This window comes from Mustela putorius, unplaced genomic scaffold, assembly GCF_011764305.1.
Source record: "Mustela putorius furo isolate JIRA1106 unplaced genomic scaffold, ASM1176430v1.1 tig00000095_pilon_pilon_pilon, whole genome shotgun sequence".
In the NCBI taxonomy this organism is placed as follows: Eukaryota; Metazoa; Chordata; class Mammalia; order Carnivora; family Mustelidae; genus Mustela; species Mustela putorius.
The window spans coordinates 33777627-33795154 of record NW_025421280.1 but is presented as its reverse complement, the minus strand read 5'-3'; the positions used below and the strand labels follow the sequence as shown (position 1 = coordinate 33795154).

The 17528-nt window shown below is 60.0% G+C and overlaps 3 protein-coding genes across 3 annotated transcripts; 1 reads left to right on the top strand and 2 right to left on the bottom strand.

The window, feature by feature from the left end:
* The first annotated feature begins 116 nt into the window (after nt 1–116).
* Nucleotides 117–7663, top strand: ICAM5 (intercellular adhesion molecule 5). The gene is made up of 11 exons (XM_004748452.3): nt 117–1112; nt 2050–2319; nt 2515–2835; nt 3063–3350; nt 3752–4006; nt 4144–4392; nt 4864–5106; nt 5195–5473; nt 5558–5797; nt 6211–6477; nt 7227–7663. Exons 1-11 carry the CDS (start codon nt 1031–1033, stop codon nt 7499–7501), a joined length of 2769 nt encoding a protein of 922 aa, XP_004748509.1. The 5' UTR covers nt 117–1030; the 3' UTR covers nt 7502–7663.
* Nucleotides 7664–10567: 2904 nt separating this feature from the next.
* Nucleotides 10568–12767, bottom strand: ZGLP1 (zinc finger GATA like protein 1). The gene is made up of 5 exons (XM_004748619.2): nt 12631–12767; nt 12006–12425; nt 11282–11367; nt 10844–10937; nt 10568–10697 (listed from the first exon to the last, which is right to left on the bottom strand). Exons 1-5 carry the CDS (start codon nt 12765–12767, stop codon nt 10568–10570), a joined length of 867 nt encoding a protein of 288 aa, XP_004748676.2.
* Nucleotides 12768–13309: 542 nt separating this feature from the next.
* On the bottom strand, nt 13310–17508 carry FDX2 (ferredoxin 2). The gene is made up of 5 exons (XM_004748446.3): nt 17178–17508; nt 17037–17091; nt 16727–16833; nt 13865–13952; nt 13310–13735 (listed from the first exon to the last, which is right to left on the bottom strand). Exons 1-5 carry the CDS (start codon nt 17506–17508, stop codon nt 13579–13581), a joined length of 738 nt encoding a protein of 245 aa, XP_004748503.1. The 3' UTR covers nt 13310–13578.
* Nucleotides 17509–17528: the final 20 nt, after the last annotated feature.

Here is a 17528-nt window from a genome sequence, read left to right as displayed (position 1 = left end):
CCACGTGGGGTGTCACAGACTCGCGTCCTGGTAACGTCTTGATGATCGCCCGGCCTGGGGGGCACACGCAGTGGGGTGTCAAAGCTTGGGGCCCGGATGCAGGGTCGAAGTGTCATACTGGGTCTCTCTACTGGGTCTCTCGGTCTCGCGTGGATACACAAGCCGGGCTCGCACTGGATGTCTGGGAGGGCCGGTGCGGTCCGGGGCCCCGCCCACCGCGCCGAAAGCGGATTCGGGGGCGCTCCTCCGCCGCTTGCGCTCACACACGCCGCGTAGACACGTGCCCGCTGCACGCTGGGTAAATACAGACCCAGAGCAGAGCCGACCCTAATTTAGACGCCCGCGAACGCTGCGCGCACGCACACGTGTTCCCGACTCGCTGGCACTTTCTTCCCCACCCCCTCTGTCGCGTGCGGGGGCGGAGCCGGAGGGGGACTAGGGGCGTGGCTATAGACCGCAGCTCCCCGGGTCTTAAGGAAAAGGATCAGTGAGGGAGGCAATCCCCACGCCCTTTCCTAGAATTGTGCCTTCCCCCATTCTACTCCGCGCATCTCTCCCAACCCTCACACCAATCCCCTGCCCAAGGGCCGCGGGGGGTTGGGTGGGGAAACTAACTATGGGGGCGGAGCTCTGAGTCCAGCTCATTACCACAGCATCCAAGCTAGGGGTGGGGGGTGGTTGAGAAGGGCAACCCAGCAACCCCGGACCTCGGCTTCGCTGCCGAGGATGACGCGGGAGCGCGCGGCCGCCCCCAGAAGGCTCCGGGCGATGAGGCGGGCCTCCACGTAGACCCCGGGGGTCGCTTGCTCCTGCCAGCACGCCTTCGCTGAGGCCGCGAGCCTGGAGCACGCTCGCCCTCCCGCCCCCCAGCCGCCTCTGCCGCCGCCCCCTCCTTGGAAACCAAGTTACCAACGTTAAACCAATCCCGGAACGCAACTCTGCCTCCTCCACAACCCACCCGCCGCGCCGTCCTCTCGCCCAGCTCAGCGCTCGCGCTCTCCTCGCCTCCTGCGCTTCCCCCGCGGCGGCGATGCCGGGGCCCTCGCCGGGGCTGTGCCGGGCGTTGCTCGGCCTCTGGGCTGCCCTGGGCCCGGGGCTCTTCGGCCTCTCAGGTAAGAGCCCGGTCCTAGCTCAGGGTGGACAGGGCGGGGGCGGAGTTCCGGGACCAGAGAAGCGGCCACAAGCCCCTCCCAGCTCCGCCCTCGTCTCGCTCTACTCCCACGCTTCTGTCCCACCTTGAGCTCGGACCTCCCCCTCCATCCCTCTCCCCACCAACACGCCATGGAGACCCAGCTCCCAGACTCCTCGCTCGCCGAGGTCTCTACCCTGCCCTCTTCGAGATCCTGGGTGCTCTTCCGCACCCATCTCATGCCCTGGAGACCCCGGGTCTCCCGTGTCCCTTTCCGGGGTACCTCTCCACGCTCTTTATGCTCCATGGTTCACGGACTGACATCCTTCTCAGTCGTGGTCCAGAAAGACCCGATTTCCCCAACTGCTGTGACTCAGAGGCGCTATTCTCGCTCCATCCGGAGCCCTGGCAACAGAGTCCCTCTTCTGTTCCGCGCTTCCTTCCATGAGCCCAGCCTCAGTGTTCTGTGTTCTCCCGGGTTTGGGGTCCTCACTTAGCCTTGACTCAGCCTCATCTCTCTTTTGCCCTCGCCTCAACCTGTCTCTCCCTCTCCGGCAAAAACCCTGAGAACCAGTTCGTTTTCCTTCCTCCACACGAGGTCCCCTCTTCCCATCATTGCTGTGTGCGTCAAAGACCCCGTCTTTCATCTCATCACCCCTCCCCCCCCCATGTTTTCCCATCACTCCATCGGCTCCTTGGAGACCAGGGCTCTCTGCTGCCATGTCCCAGAGACGCCCTCAAGGTTTGAACCCTGGGAGCGCGCCTCCAAACCTGAGGCCAGGGCAGGACGCGGGACTCCTGAGTTCTTCCTCGGCTGTGGCCTCTGCTAATTCCCCGGGAATCCCTGATTCGACATAGGGGCAAAAAGATACCAGGAAGGTGGCTCCCCAGGCTGAGTGAGCCCACGTTTCCTTGGTCAGCGGTCGCGCAGGAGCCCTTTTGGGCAGACCTGCAGCCCCGCGTGGCGCTCGTGGAGCGCGGGGGATCTTTGTGGCTGAATTGCAGCACCAACTGCCCACGACCTGAGCGCGGTGGCCTGGAGACCTCGCTGCGCCGGAATGGGACCCAGAGGGGCTTGCGCTGGCTGGCGCGGCAGCTGGTGGACATCCGCGAGCCGGAGACCCAGCCCGTCTGCTTCTTCCGCTGCGCCCGGCGCACTCTGCAGGCGCGTGGGCTCATTCGCACTTTCCGTGAGTTCTCAGCGGCCACGCTCCACTCTACTAGTATTTTCCCTTCCTTCCAAGCCCCGCCCCCTAGGCCCCAGGGTCCTCCCCTTAAGGCTCCACCCCCTCGGTCCCCAAGCTCTCCTTCTCTGGGACCCTGGGTTCCACGCCACGTGCCTCTGAGCCCCGGCGTTTCCAAGAGCAATGTTTCTCCCGTTGCAGAGCGACCGGATCGCGTAGAGCTGGTACCGCTGCCTGCCTGGCAGCCTGTGGGGGAGAACTTCACCCTGAGCTGTAGGGTCCCAGGCGCTGGGCCTCGTGGGAGCCTCACATTGACCTTGTTGCGGGGCGCGCAGGAGCTCATCCGACGCAGCTTCGCGGGGGAGCCACCCCGAGCGCGGGGTGCGGTGCTCACGGCTACAGTACTGGCGCGAAGGGAGGATCATGGGGCCAATTTCTCCTGCCGCGCGGAGCTGGACCTGCGGCCGCATGGCTTGGGGCTGTTTTCAAACAGCTCCGCCCCCAGAGAACTCCGAACTTTCGGTGAGTGGGTGTAGGGAGCCAAAGGAGACGAAAAGGAGTCGGGCGAGTGTTTAAGAATCTGGAGACAAAGAAATCTGAATTCCAGTCCTAACTCCAAAATACACAAGGTGTAAGCTGTTTTCCTCCCTGTGCGTTGAGGATGATAGGGTAAGATAGCGCATGTAAAGCACTTAGTACATATCGAGTGTTTGATACATGATCTTCAAGCTCTGTTCTTCGACCCGCAGCCCTGTCTCCGGACCCCCCGCGCCTCGTTGTTCCCCGGCTCTTGGAAGTGGGCTCAGAAAGACCCGTGCGCTGCACCTTGGACGAGCTGTTTCCAGCCTCGGAGGCTGAGGTCTACCTGGCGCTGGGAGATAACAGGCTGAGTCCCGATATCACCCTGGAGGGGGACGCGCTCGTGGTCACTGCCACAGCCACAGCTAATGCAGAGCAGGAGGGCGCCAGGCAGTTGGTCTGCAACGTGACCCTGGGGGGCGAGAGCCGCGAGACCCGGGAGAACGTGACCGTCTACAGTAAGAGGGAGTGAAGCGGAACGGCCGCGGCTCAGGGGTGGAGCCAGAGGAACTGGAAGGAGGGGCAAAGGATGGGCGGGGCCTTAGTATAGGAATAGCCGTGGTTCCAAGTCCCTAACGGGTGGGAAGGTTGAAGGACTGAGTCTGAACAGCTGTAGAGGGAGAGTCTGAGCCGGCGCCGAGGGGAAACATCGCAAACCCGACGAGGACCCTGTAAAGTTGTGGCCAGACGACCTCAAGGGGCGGGGTGGGAAGGGGGCGGAGCCTAAGCATCCGGAGAGGCGGGGCGCGGTGCCTACGGGTGGGCGGCACTGCCGGGAGAGTTCGGGCAGATGAGGGGCAGCCTCGACCCGCAAGGAGAGGCGTGGTCGGTGGACTCCCGGCCAATGCCCCGTCCCCAGGCTTCCCTGCGCCGGTCCTGACCCTGAGCGAGCCCAGCATCCCCGAGGGGAAGGTGGTGACAGTCACTTGCGCAGCTGGACCCGGAGCCCTGGTCACACTGGACGGAATTCCAGCCGTGGTCCCGGGGCAGCCCGCCCAGCTTCAGCTAAATGCTACCGAGGACGATGACAAGCGCAGCTTCTTCTGCGACGCCAGCCTCGAGGTGGTCGGGCAGACCCTAAGCAAGAACGAGAGCGCCGAACTCCGCGTCCTATGTGAGTTGGTCTTTAACCTCTCGCCTCCCTCCTCGTGATTTCCAGCGGCCTGTCCGCTCCCTGGCCCTGCTGTGGAAGTGGGGCTTTTCCTCAAGGACCGCGTCTAGCTTCTCAGTGGCCCATGCCCCTGCCTGCAGACGCCCCTCGGCTGGATGATTCGGACTGTCCCAGGAGCTGGACGTGGCCGGAGGGCCCGGAGCAGACGCTGCGCTGCGAAGCCCGCGGAAACCCGGCGCCCTCCGTGCACTGCGAGCGGCCTGACAGCGGGGCGGTGCTGGCGCTGGGCCTGCAAGGTCCGGTCACTCGCGCTCTCGCCGGCACTTACCGCTGCACTGCGGTCAACCACCAGGGCGAAGCAGTCAAGGAAGTGACGGTGACGGTGGAGTGTGAGTCCGGGTGCACAGGCGCATTTCTGTTTCTCAGGGTCTAGGGGTAACTAGCCTACAGGGAAGAGTGGGTCCTAAATGTGTCTTTGGGCAGGATTTTGAAAAACGGAAGAGGCTGGTGAGCGGGATTAGGGGAAGATCTTGCAGAAGGAGGGAGGGGGAGAGGCAGATGTGTCCCTAAGGGTCTGCGGGTGGCGTGTGGGCAGAATCTTGGGAAGGTGAGCTTTGCAAGGTATTTAATAGTTTCTAGGGGCCAAAGACTTGGGGACAAGCCTGTGCGTACTTTGTAGGAATCAGAAAAAAGGACTCAAAACAGCTCACCACCCTACCAGGCTAAAATCTCTTTGGTTTAGTGTCTCTGGGCAGGGCACAGCCTGCCCAACCCTTTGTGACCTCCCTCATAGGGAAAGAGGGTCTAGGGACATTAGGCCAGTCCCCAAACCTCGAACCCAACAACACTTCCTTCTCCAGACGCCCCATCGCTGGACAGCATGGGCTGCCCGGAACACATTACATGGCTGGAAGGAACAGAGGTCTCCCTGAGCTGTGTGGCGCACGGGGTCCCGCCGCCCAACGTGAGCTGTGTGCACTCTGGGGAGGCCGGGGTTGTCGAGGGCCTGCTGCGTGTGGTGCGGCAGCACGCAGGAACCTACCGCTGCAAAGCCACTAATGCTCAAGGCTCTGTGGCCAAAACTGTGGCCGTCACAGTGGAATGTGAGTGGGGACAACACGGGGCAAGATGGGGTATGTCAGGATAACCCTGGCCTGACTTCCAGTCCCTGTGTGACCTTCTGCTCCCCAGATGGCCCCAGTTTTGAGGAGCAGAGCTGCCCGAGCAATTGGACATGGGTGGAAGGATCTGGGCAGCTGTTTTCTTGTGAAGTGGATGGAAAGCCAGAGCCAAGAGTGGAGTGCGTCGGCTCAGAGGGTGCCAGTGAGGGGTTGCTGCTGCCGCTGGCCTCCCCAGACTCTCCTCCCGGAGTCCCCAGCATCGAGAGTGGACTGGCACCTGGTATCTACATTTGCAACGCCACCAACCGGCATGGCTCCATGGTCAAGACTGTCGCCGTGAGCACGGAGTGTGAGCGGGGCCCAGGCTGGCGGGGAAGTGGGGTGGCCCAGGGTCGGGGACCCTCCCTGATGTCTCCCCATGGCTGCTTTGCAGCGCCGCCGCAAATGGATGAGTCCACCTGCCCAAGTCACCAGACGTGGTTGGAAGGGGCTGAGGCAGAAGGGCTGGCCTGCGCTGCCCGGGGTCGCCCATCCCCACAAGTGCGCTGCTCCCGGGAGGGCGTGCCCCGGCCTCAGCGGCTGCGCGTGTCCCGAGAGGATGCGGGTACCTATCATTGCTTGGCTACCAACATGCATGGCACGGACACCCGGACGGTCACCGTGGGCGTGGAATGTGAGTGGGAGCAGCACCGCTTAGAGGACCCTCGGTTCCCAAACCGGTGACTTGCAGCAGTGGGATTGTCCAGTGCAGTTCAAGGGTAACTCCTTCAGGCCTCCCCCTCCTGGGGACAAGGATTCCCGGTCTAAACCTGAGGGTAATGAAAACTCCAGGGAACAGGCGCCCGCGCCCCCTCAGATTCTAGGTTAGATGGGTACTGGTGCAGGTCCCCACTTCCTCTCCTTCATTAAAGCTGGGCAGAGGATTTTAGTGCTGACTACGCCGCACAGTAGGCAGAGGTGGTGGCTGGGGCGAAAGGCCGGATCCCTGCCCACCCATCTGAGCAGGACTTTCCAATTGCGGTGGGCGGAAGGGCCCTTGGTCAGTGCCTGGACCGGCTCTGAGGGGCTCCTCCATGTCCTCTGCAGACCGGCCGGTGGTGGCCGAGTTGGCAGCCTCGCCTCCCGGAGGGGTGCGGCCTGGCGGGAACTTCACGTTGACCTGCCGCGCAGAGGCCTGGCCCCCAGCCCAGATCAGCTGGCGCGCGCCCCCCGGGGCGCTCAACATCCGCCTGTCAAGCAACAACAGCACGCTGAGCGTGGCGGGCGCCATGGGCAGCCACGGCGGCGAGTACGAGTGCGCAGCCACCAACGCGCATGGGCGCCACGCGCGACGCATCACAGTGCGCGTGGCCGGTAAGTGGCAGCTGGGGGCGGGGCGAGGGATCTGCAGGGGGCGTGGCCTGCGCCTTGGGTTCCCCGGCCCCCCAACCCGGTCCTCGCTTCCCTCTCCTTCCTGGTAGTTGATGGGGCAGGGCAGAAGGCAGGGTCACCCTGACGAATGGGGCTTTGAAGGCGTGTTTTGGGTGGAAGGTGGAGGAAGAGGAGACGGACTGCAGCTCAGGGGGAGGGACCCTCTAGGGCTGTGATGGCTCTGGGAGGGGCTTTTTAGCTTGGGGTAGGTCCTGTGTGGTAAAGACCAGCCAGTTCACCCCTCACTGTGCCGCTGTGGAGAAGTGTTGGAGAGGACGTAGGGCAGAGGAAAGGGGTGACGGGGAAGATGGGGGTGACGGGCGTGGGGGGCCTCCCCCAGATCCCCTCCCTCCCACTTCGTGTGTCTTGGGCTTTCCGGGGTGAAGGAATGACCCGGTTCCCCCTGCCCTCATCCTCTTGGGGGTGAAGAGAGTTGGTTGACTTGGAGGTGTCCCTGAGGCTGGAGACTTCTAGCCTCATGTGCTGAAGTGATGCGTAAAACGGGTCTGGGGTCATATCAGCGCTCGGGGTAGCCTTTGGGGGCTTTCTCCTTTCCCCCATCCCACGCTGTGAGTTTCCTGGGGTTCCCTGCCAGGCCGGTGAGGACTGACCTCGCCCATGGGAGGGAACAGAGGTGGCTGGGCTTGGGAGCCTTGAGCTGGTCCACTGTCTTTGAGGATCTTCCCCTGCAGGTCCCTGGCTGTGGGTCGCCGTGGGCGGCGCGGCGGGGGGCGCTGCCCTGCTGGCCGCGGGGGCCGGCCTGGCCTTCTACGTTCAGTCCACCGCTTGTAAGAAGGGCGAGTATAACGTGCAGGAGGCCGAAAGCTCCGGTGAGGCCGTGTGTCTCAACGGCGCAGGCGGCGGCACTGGCGGGGGCACCGGCGCTGAAGGTGGAACCGAGGCTGCGGACACCGCAGAGGCGCAGGCCGGGGGCGAGGTCTTCGCCATCCAGCTGACGTCGGCGTGAGCCGGTTCCCCTCTCCCCGCAGGCCGGGGGACGCCCCCCAGAGGCACACGGGGGCTTATTTATTGTTCTATTTTATTTATGTATTTATTTATTCATTCATTTATTTATTAAGTTCCAGGGGCATCACACCCATTTTCTACCCCTCCCAATAAAGTTTTTATAAAGGACTCTGGGTCCGTCCACTTCAGTCTCTGCCTTGAGGAAGCAACCCAAGGCTCCAGTCCCAACCCTGAGGATTATTCATACATGGACTCTTTTGTTTGTTTCTGAGGACCTACTGTGTGTCAGGGACGGTCCAAGGCGCCTTCATGCAGTGTGAGCTGGAGGGTGTTCTCTCCGTGTCCATTTTCCTGCTCTCAGCCAACCTTGGGCTGGGGTGGGGGCCGCACTCCTTCCTCCAGCTCCCTGCCCCTTATCTCTTCCGCCCAGCACTGCCCTCTAACCCCGCTAACTCGTGGGGTGGGAGCTAGGTGATTCCCCCAGGCCTGGTTCCTGGCAGAGCAGAGGCTGTCTTCCCAGGATGGGTGGAGCCCCCTCCCAGGGGTCTGGGCAGTGGGCTCCTATCCTGAGGTCTTGCCAGGATGAGGAAATGCGGACAGTGACTGCACTATGAGAGATGTCCCTCCTGTTAAAGGGTTCCTCATGTTAGAGTGTGCCTCCCTGCCCCACCCTCAATGTCACCTCCACCCTGTGTCCATCCACCGTGCCTCAGTTTACCCCAACGTGCCTTTTGACTGTCACGATTCAGATGAGATGCATGCAACCCCCTCTGCACACCACCGTCTCGCTCACCCCCTGCAGCATAAGGAGAGAACAGCTGGCCTCCCCCCACTCTGGCAGTCTCTGCCTCCCTCAAAAGCAGGAACAGAGCCTGAGAGAAGGAAGCAATCCCGGACAGCTCCCACTCTGTCAGCTGCCCTAGGCAAACATTTCCTGAGCAAAGGTAAGAACAGGAAATGGGGGATGCTGGGAGCCTGCGGGGTAGGAGGAACTAAAGGCCAAGTCTGTATACAGCAGGCAACAGCACAAGGATGATGTGGCCCCTCCTGTCACACACACCCTTAACCACCTCCCTCCACTCCCACCAGCCTCCCTGAGGTTCCTTGAGTCCCACCAAGTCCAGCCTGCCACAGGGCCTTTGCTTTTGCCATTCCCTCTGCCTGGATGGTCCTCCCCTCAAAGTCCCACAGCTAGTTCCTGATCCTCAGGCTTCTATACAAATGTCAGAGAGGCCTTGGCTGTCTCTCCTCAGAGAAACCTCACTGAGGTAGCCCTCCAACCCCTTATCTCCTTATAGATTTTATTTTCATATTTTAGATATTTAATTGAGTACTTGTTTACTGCCGTTTTAGAATATTGGCTTCACTAGAGCAAGGGATGTTTTTTCTAGTCACCACAAAGTGTCCCCATTGGGGCCTGGTGCACAATACTTTCTCAATAAATGCTGAATAAGTGGGTAAAAGCCGTGAGTTCACAGGGACACGGTCTGAGACCTCTGTATGTTCAATGTGTGTCCCCAGAGAATTCCCATGCTGGGCTGTGGGGTGGCCGATTGTGGCCTTGGACCCTGCAGTCACTGCAGTCATGGTCCTGGTGGGAAGATGAAGGTGAATGAAATAAGCCCAAAGCAGTAGAGAACTGAAGATTCTGGTAGGTTCTAAGAGGGAGACCAGTGAGGAGCTGAACTAGAGCCTGACACAGCGTGGGAGTAGGGTATACATTTTAGATTGGGTGGTCAAGGAATGCTGCCCACCCTCCCAGTAAGGAGAGGACAGCAGCTATGGGAGACACGGGGGAGGGGCTGCTGAGCTGAGGAATGGTGGCACGGAAGGAGTCAGGGATCCGAGTACTGAGGAACTGGGCCCAGGCCTTCCCCACAGGCTCACCCAAGAGAGACAAAGAGGGTTTCACAGGGGCTCCCCTTCCTGAGGTGTGTGGCCAGGCAGGTCTCACTTGCTGCCACGGAGGACCACCCCCCACCCTGGCTGTATCCCGCCAGTCCTCCCAGTGAGCACTGGTACCCTGTGTGTTCTGGAGAACAGCCACAAGACTGAGCTCTGGCCAGGGCCCTCTTCTCCTACGTGGCTTCTGGCTTCAGGCTAGGGACACCCTTTGGTGGGGTTAGAGAGCTCTTGGAAGAGGAAGAGGGGGCCACCGAAGGGACCACTGTGCGTATATCACTGTGTGCCAATGTGTGTGTCACCCGGGTGTATCTTCTGTGTTGTCATGTGTATCTCATGTGTCCACTGACACATGTGTCTATCAGATGTGTGTGTGTCAATGTGGGTTTCTGCCTAGTGTGTGGTCTATGTGTCTCACGTACGTGTCAGCACATGTGGGTGTGTGTGGCTCGTATGTGAATGTGTGTCAGCCCACACACACGTATCTGTCTTGCTTTTATTTTAAGATTTTTTTTTTAAAGTCATCTCTACACCCAACCTGGGGCTCAAACCCACAATCCCAAGCTCAAGAGTTGTACACTCCACCGACCAAGCCAGCCAGGCACCATGTGTGTCTGTCTTTCTACAAGTGTTCTTTGTCTCTGCAAGGGGTAGCTGGTACCCTATGTGGAATTTTGTGGTGAATGTGGCTAATTCTCGGGGTGGGGGGGGGCTGGTCCTTGTGTACATGGGTGTGTGTGTATCCCTCAGAATCCTAGTGAGAAAACATGCCCCCACAGTGCTGGCACGGGGGAGGGAGGGAAATGTGCATGAGGTGGGATCCCCAAGTCACAGTGCCCTTTCTCAGAGTCGTTTGATTCTTTATTGCTGTTGCTGTCCACAGTCGGAGTGTCACTGCTGAGAACATTTTCGGAGGGGAGGCTCAGCCCAACCTGATGGGACCAGGGGCCAGAGAGGGGGACAGCGGCCCCCCGAGACAGGGACTCTGGAGCCCGAGGCCTGGGTCTTCCACCTGGGATCCCTGAATGGGAGGGGACAGAGAAGAGGTAGGCTGGGCCCCTGAAGACCCAAGTCTTTTTCCCCCACTCCTCCCAGGAGGGCTTCTGCCCAACCCCCGCCCCTGGAGAAACTGAGTCAAGATGGGCTCAGCCGGGTGAGGAAAGGCTTACCCTTCCTGAGTCGGGCCTTGGTGGGGGCCCAGGGACAGGCCGCATCTGCCACATAACTTCTTGGGCTGCACACTTTTCCTGGGCACCAGCCAGCAGCTGGAGCAGCGGGTGCCGTATTTCTTGTACCTGGGGCGGGGGTTGGAGAAACCACCATCAGAACGCAGCAGGAGCCCAGAAACTGCCGCGCAGGAACCACTTTCCCCACGGCTGAGGGTTTCCACTCCCAGAGCCCCACACTGGCTAAGCACCCAAACTCCCTTCACCCTGAGGACCTGATACCACAGGCATTGCAGAGAGGGGTCCCATCTTCAGCATCTCTCCAGAGGGGGGTCCTTTGGGTCCTACAGGAAGCACAGCACCGGGGCCCTGAAGGGGCAGAGGTCCAAGGGTAAGGGCCAGAAGCCAAGAAGCCGGGCTCACGAGGCCTGTGCAGGTGGGGCATTTTGCTAGTCGCTGCGATGGCCCCACCTGGCCCTGGGCCAGCCCTGGGTATTACCAGATCGAAGACAGAGGGAAAGCCAGGAAGGGAGACAGATGGCAAAGCTAAGCAGAGGAGGAAACCGGGGGCGGGGGTGACTCAGCCTGAGCGGAGGGAGGTGCACCATGACTCCTTCTGGATGGGTCTAAATGGGGAAGCAGGATGGGAAGGAGGAGAGGATGGGAAACTACCCCCCCCCCATATTTATAGCTCTGAAGTCACCAGGACTCACCGAGGGCCTCGCCGCCTCCCGAGTTGGCCTCAGGACCCCCGGCAGGGCCTGCAGAGGGACCCTGAGAGCGGCTACTGCAGGCCAGGCTGGAGAGTACACAGGAGTTAGCATGAGGGGGGACCTGAACCTTGTCCCAAGCAGTGGCCCCTCGGATTTGGAGGGATTTGGAGCATCCCCAGGGAGGCACCTGCTGTCTGAAAGGTCTGGTCTTGTCCCCTCATCAGTAATAATAATGTTAATTATGTGAAGAGGTAAGAAGTCTGGGGCCAGCCTGCCGGCTTGAGACCTCATTTCTCTAGAGACCTCAGTGAGTGACTCCGGATAAGCGATCGCATTGTCTGCACCTCAGTCCCCAAATCTGCAAAATGGGCTTCACAAGGCTTCAGCGAGCCAATAGACACCTCAAGGGCCATCTGTTACCTCTCCTCGTTGTTGTTCCTGACAGGTGGTGGTCATGATCGTTACTGGAGAAAACAGTAGCAGCAGCCCTTGGGATGGTCAGGCCCGTCTCATAGACGGGACCTATGCTCGGACCAGGACGTTGCAGGCTCGCTGTAGCAGGGGCCCAGACTGGTCGCAGCCTGAGCTCTGGCTCAGAGACTGGGCCGTTTATAACGTAGGGCTGGTGTGGGGCGCCCCCTCGAGCCAACGCCCAGAGGCCCTCGCCCCCCCCTATTATCACTATAACTTGCAAAAGGGCGCCCTCCTCTGGGCCAGCCCCTACCTGTAGCTGGGTGTGATCTGTAGGCTGGAATCCGGCTTTAGCTGAAACTTCAGGGTCACCCCCTCAAAGCGGGGGTCCACTTTCTCAGCGCCTGGGTGGGGTTTTGACTGCTTCCGGGGCCTCCTCTGGGGTAGGGCTGAGGGGGCTGGGGGAGTCTCCGGGGGCCCTGAGCTGCAGCATGGCTGGCTGACTGGGGCCAGCATGTTCTTGGCATCCCTTGCCAGAGGCGAGGGTCCCAGAATCTCCAAGGCCTTTGGCTCCCAGCAGGGCCCGAGGGCTTGGGTGTCCCGGGCAGGGGGCTGCACCAGCCCCTCTGCTGTTTCTTGGACGAAACGCAGGGTGGTGACCGAGTCCTGGCGTGCAGGCCAGAAGGACCTGGGGACAAGGGACAGGGTGGTCACCCTCAGCCCTGGGCAGCACCTATGTAGCCCTCAGAGACATGGGGGAATTGCGTGGCCTCTGACCCCATGTGACCCCTACATGACCCCAAGGATCCCTCGGGACCAGAACTTGCTTTTAAGTGCCAGTAACTAACACTGTGACCTCTGGATAACCCCAGGAACCAGAGGTCATGACCCTTTGACCACTGGATCAGGTTCGGGGAAGGGGCCGCTCCTGAACGCACCTGCCATTGGGTCTGGGGCATCCTGGGGTCCTTGGTGCCTGCTGAGGAGGGGACGCGCCGGGCGGCTTAGGGTCCAGACACGGCGGCGCCAGCAGCTCTTGCAGCTTCGAGAAGTCTGGGACAGGTTCGGCCTCCATCACGCCCCGGCCCAGTCCCACTTCCCTAGTCACGCCCGGCCCCGCCCACCCCGAGCCCACTCGATGAGCCCCACCTGAGTGGAACAGAACGTGCCTGGTGGGGGCGCTTCTGGCAGAGGCTGCGATGAGCCCCACCTGGGGGCGGGGCGGGGCGAGCGGAGGGTGGGGGGCGGCTGGCAGGCAGCGCCGGGCACTCGGTTCCAAGCACCCCCGCCCCCACCCCTCCGGCCTGCCCGGGTCCCACCCCGGCAGCTCTGCTCTGGTGGTCTTCACACCCCTCCAGGCCAGCCTGGGTCCCTCCAAATCCCTCCGCGGCTGCGGGGGCGGGGCCTTGCCACGCGGCTGCACGTGCGCTCCGCTCCCGAGCTCTCCTGGACGGAAGCTTCCAGGTCTCTGCCTCAATTGTACCCCCCGCCCCCACGGCCCCAGCGCTACTGTGGGGGGGGGCGAGATGTGGGGCTCCAGAAGATATGGCCAGAGACCCCCCCCAGGGCCTGCCCTCCCCGTCCCCTTCCCCCCAAGGACACTCAAGACACTGGAGGTCCGTGAGACGGTTTTATTGTTGCTCCGGTAAGACTCCACCCTATCTCCACACCGATTCTCATGAGTTGGGGGGAGGCCTCCCCAGCAGGGCTGGGTCTCCCCGCGGCCCCCCAAACCAGAGCCTGGACATGGGATCTCTCTGAGGCAGGGGCTCTGGCCTTCTGGTTGCTTCCAGCATCTCTCTCCGGCCTGTCCGTGCTCTGGGCTGGGCTGGCAACTTGGGTTTTTCCTCTGGTCCTGGCTCCCCAGGGCCACGTGGCTGCCGGTGTCAGTGGGGCTTGGGGACGTGGCCGTCCACGTAGAAGTTCCTGGTGATCTTTGGCAGCGTGAATTCGGCTCCTTCCAGCTCAGGAGTCAGCACGATTTGGCAGCCCAGCCGGGAGTTCTCCTGAAGAAGGGGGGCCATGTCCAGCATGTCGTCCTCCCTGGAGCGAGAAGAGCAGTCAAGGGGGGGCGCGTGGTCCAGCTGGCACGGGGCCCCCCAGGGCAGGGAGGAGAGAGGCTGGGGCCGCCGGAGGGCCTCGGGACAGCGGGGAGGGGCGGGCCCCGCTCACCTCTCATCGGGAGGAGGCAGAAGGTCCAGGTGGTCCTCGCTCACGTACACGTGGCAGGTAGAGCAGGCCAGGGAAGCTTCACAGGCCCCTGCGGGGGACAGATGAGGTGCCAGTGAGGGGCAGGGTCACGGAGGGACCATGCGGCACAGACAGAAGAGGGAAGAGGCCCTTTGTTTCCCCACTTGCCCCTTGTCCGTCAGGGGCCCGCACCGAGGACAACCCCCCCCCACTGATTCGAGTAGCTGTTCCCAAGCTGCATGTACGTTTTGCAAAGGGCTGTCTAGGGTGTCTCATCTCCCAAGGACCCCCCAGCAAGCTGTGGACCAGACGGTGCACAAAGAACTGTAAATGAGCGTGGACTTGACTTCAGTGTGGCTGACAGGGGAAAGGTCAGGCAGGGTCCCCGCAGCATGTAAGCCATAGCTGGAACCCTGTCGCTGCTGGGCAGACGGGCTTCCTTCTCCTTCTTGCTCCTGATGATGGGACCTGCTTCCTCAACACCCATTGAGGCAGGGGAAGAGACCAGAAAATAAGGGTTGAAAGATACAGAAGCTGGAGATTCTGGCTTTTCCCCCTGGACGCATTCCCACCCTTTGGATTGGTTGCTAAGAACTGTGCTTGAGGATAATGTCCCTCTGGGTCTAAAATCTTCCAAGGCCTTGGGGCGTCTGGGTGGCTCAGTTGTTGAATGTCTGCCTTCAGCTCAGGTCATGATCCTGGGGTCCAGCCCCGCATCGGGCTCCCTGCTCTATGGGAAGCCCGCTTCTCCCTCTCCCACTCACCCTCTCTTGCTGTCTCTGTCAAACAAATAAATAAAATCTTAAAAATAAATAAAACAAAGCCTTCCAAGGCCTTTTTGCAGCCAGAATAAAACCAAACTCTTCAGCACATTCCTTGAGATCCTCCCGACCCCTCATTCATTTCAATTCAGCCACGCTGAATTGCCCCTGCTCAGTTCCAACGCACCAAGCTCGTCCCCACCACAGGGCCTCAGCCCTTGCTGCCCCCTTGCCCTAGAATGTTCTTCTCTCCACTCCTTTACCATGGCTAGAACGTTCTTGCCTTCAGGGACTCAACTGTTCCCCCATTTCCTGTTTCTTATCCTCTCCCCACACCACCTCCATCCCTGCCTGGCCTTGGGGAGTCTAATTTCTGCACAGCGCTTACCACGATCTCAGGTTACCATCTGAATCTCTGGGTGTACCTGTGCCCCATCAACCTGGCCTGCTCTCTTGTTACTTGGCACTGAGCCTGGCAGGTGGAAGCTTGAGACAGGTTATAAGCGAATGGGACAGATTTCTGTCTCTTCCACAACTTGCTGGATAATGAGGATGAAGCTGCAAGGCAGCCTCCTAACCCAGAAGAACCACCCAGGGGGACCTGGTGACTTGGCCCACCCTCCATGCTCCCTGGAGATAAAATGTCTGGACCCTGAAGCTCCAGGCAGTCCCCAAGGAATCTCATCCCCAGCCCATTCCCAACTCAGTGGCGTCCTCATCAATGAAAGATTATCGAATACTGGAGACCCAGTGAGGCACACTAACCAGGGGCCGGGCATTCAGCACTAAGTGCAAGAGCAGCCCAGTGAGACAGCAAATAAACTGTCCCCTTTCACAGATGAAGCTTCAGAGGCCCAGAGAGGTCAAGGACCTTGATCAGAGTCACAGAGCTGGTAAGAGGCAAAACCTGAACACAGGCCACTTGCCTCTGAAACTCATGTTCCAATTTCTGTCGTGGACTCTTAGGATTGGATTCCAGAACAGAACTTGAGGTAGGCCTGCCACGGCCAGCCCCCAACATCCCCACCCCCGATGATATTAAATCAGGCTCTGTATTACAGTCACCTAAAAAATAACCTTATCCATTTTTTTTTCTCCTTCTTCCAGACTGCCCTTTCCAGCGGCTCACAATGTAATTACATGTTTACTCCTGGGATAAGGTCCCTGTGAAGTTGAAACTGACGTGAAATGACAGGGGTCATGACTGTTTTGTACATTGCTGCCTAGCACACAGTAGGTGTTCAATATACACAGAAGAGTGGCACCGATCGATCAGTGGCTAAAATAAGCGGGCTTTGAATCTAGTTTTGCCACTTACTTGACCTTGAAGCATGTCAACTTAACCTGGGGCTGCTTCCTTACCTATAAAATGAGATAACAGTCTTCCTTATCACATAACCTTGTCATGAAGATTCAGTAAGTAGGTATTTAATGCGCTTAACATAATGTCTGCTATGATTATCTTTTATTCAGCAAATACAGATTTAATACTGGTTAGATCTAAATAACATGACAGGCAACCGGTAAGTAGCACCACGGTTTCTGATCTCATTCTGAGGACAGGTGACAAAAATGAAACAAGACACTGAGAAGTGCTAGGAAGACAATAAAGCACACTAAGGTGATGGAGGGGCTGGAGGTGGGGGTTTCAGCTAGGCTGAGGGGATGAGATTGTCAGGAATGAGACCCAATGGATGAGGTGGAGCCAGAAGTTCTGGTGGGAAAGTACTTCAGATGTCTGGAGCAGGAAATGCAAAAGCCCTGAGGCAGGAATGAACTTGGCTTTTCCGTGTGAGCAACAAGCAAGAAAGCTAGTTTGCCTAGATTAGAAAGAGGAAGGAGAGAATACAAGCTCCTGGAGAGTAGGAATTTTACTGACCTCTAAGAAACGCTCAATAAATTGCTGTTGAGAGAGTGAAGGGTCAAAGCTGGTCAGGGTTTGAGCCATTGTCAAGAGTCTAGATTTTAGCCACGTTTGATGGGAAGCCACGGGAGGGTTAAGTAACGGAGAACAATATCTGATTTGCAGGGTTTTAAAAACAATGGATAAGGACCTCCCCAAATCCCAATGGCGGGTTCCCACCTTCCAGGTCCACTCCATGGCGCTGGGCCAGGTGGAGCACATTGTCCCCCACTCTGCCGCTCACCGGAATCCGCTGGCCTGACCGGTCTACGAACACCACGTTCACCCTGGGGACAGATGGGGATGCAGATACTAAACTTGATGGTGGGCGCGGTGAGCAGGTAACGTCTAGGTTTAGTTCCCCTCCCCTTGACGGCCAGGGGAATAGGACGAGGTAGAGAGGGGACACAGCGATGAGGCTGCAGGGCAAGGTGGGGACCAGAGGAGCCTCGTGGGATAAAGAAGAGGGGACTTGACCCCCTACACTCACACGTCCCCGGGCCGGTCGGGGCCGCCAGCTTCTTCTTCCCCCGCCGAGCGCGAGCCTGGAAAACACGGTTGGGTGAGCGGCCGCGGCGCGCCTCGCAGGCATCTGACGGATTAACGCAGTCCCCCAAAACGCCCCAGGTACCTGTCGCGCGGAATCTTCTGGTTGTCACTGGCGCTGCTGCCTCCCCGGACCCCCAGGAGCCCACAGGCCGGCTCCACCAGGTTCCCCGGGCCGCCCGCAGCAGAAATCCAGCACTCACGCCTCCCCGGGCCACGGAGGCGGCCATGACAGGCATCACGTGACCCGGGACTGGGCATGCCCAGTGGCAGGCCCGCAACCCGGGAGGCCCGTAATTGCCCGAATACAAGCACTGTCGTTTGAGTGGGGCGCGTGCCAGGAAGGACTCCAGGTAGGGACTGCTAAAGTGCGAGGGAGCCAGGCAGGCTCGCCCCCACATGACCTGCGGGGCCATCCCCGACTACCCACCCAGGC

Coding starts and splice junctions, on each gene's coding strand:
- ICAM5 (XM_004748452.3), top strand. CDS start 1,031: ATGCCGGGGCCCTCGCCGGGGCTGTGCCGGGCGTTGCTCGGCCTCTGG. Junction 5,798..6,210: donor GGTCACCGTGGGCGTGGAAT/GTGAGTGGGAGC, acceptor TGTCCTCTGCAG/ACCGGCCGGTGGTGGCCGAG. Junction 6,478..7,226: donor CATCACAGTGCGCGTGGCCG/GTAAGTGGCAGC, acceptor CTTCCCCTGCAG/GTCCCTGGCTGTGGGTCGCC.
- ZGLP1 (XM_004748619.2), bottom strand. CDS start 12,767: ATGGAGGCCGAACCTGTCCCAGACTTCTCGAAGCTGCAAGAGCTGCTG. Junction 12,426..12,630: donor TGCCCCAGACCCAATGGCAG/GTGCGTTCAGGA, acceptor AGGGCTACATAG/GTGCTGCCCAGGGCTGAGGG. Junction 10,938..11,281: donor GGGAGGCGGCGAGGCCCTCG/GTGAGTCCTGGT, acceptor CTGCCCCTTCAG/GGCCCCGGTGCTGTGCTTCC.
- FDX2 (XM_004748446.3), bottom strand. CDS start 17,508: ATGGCCCCGCAGGTCATGTGGGGGCGAGCCTGCCTGGCTCCCTCGCAC. Junction 16,834..17,036: donor CCCGACCGGCCCGGGGACGT/GTGAGTGTAGGG, acceptor ATCTGTCCCCAG/GGTGAACGTGGTGTTCGTAG. Junction 13,736..13,864: donor CTGCCTCCTCCCGATGAGAG/GTGAGCGGGGCC, acceptor TTCTCGCTCCAG/GGAGGACGACATGCTGGACA.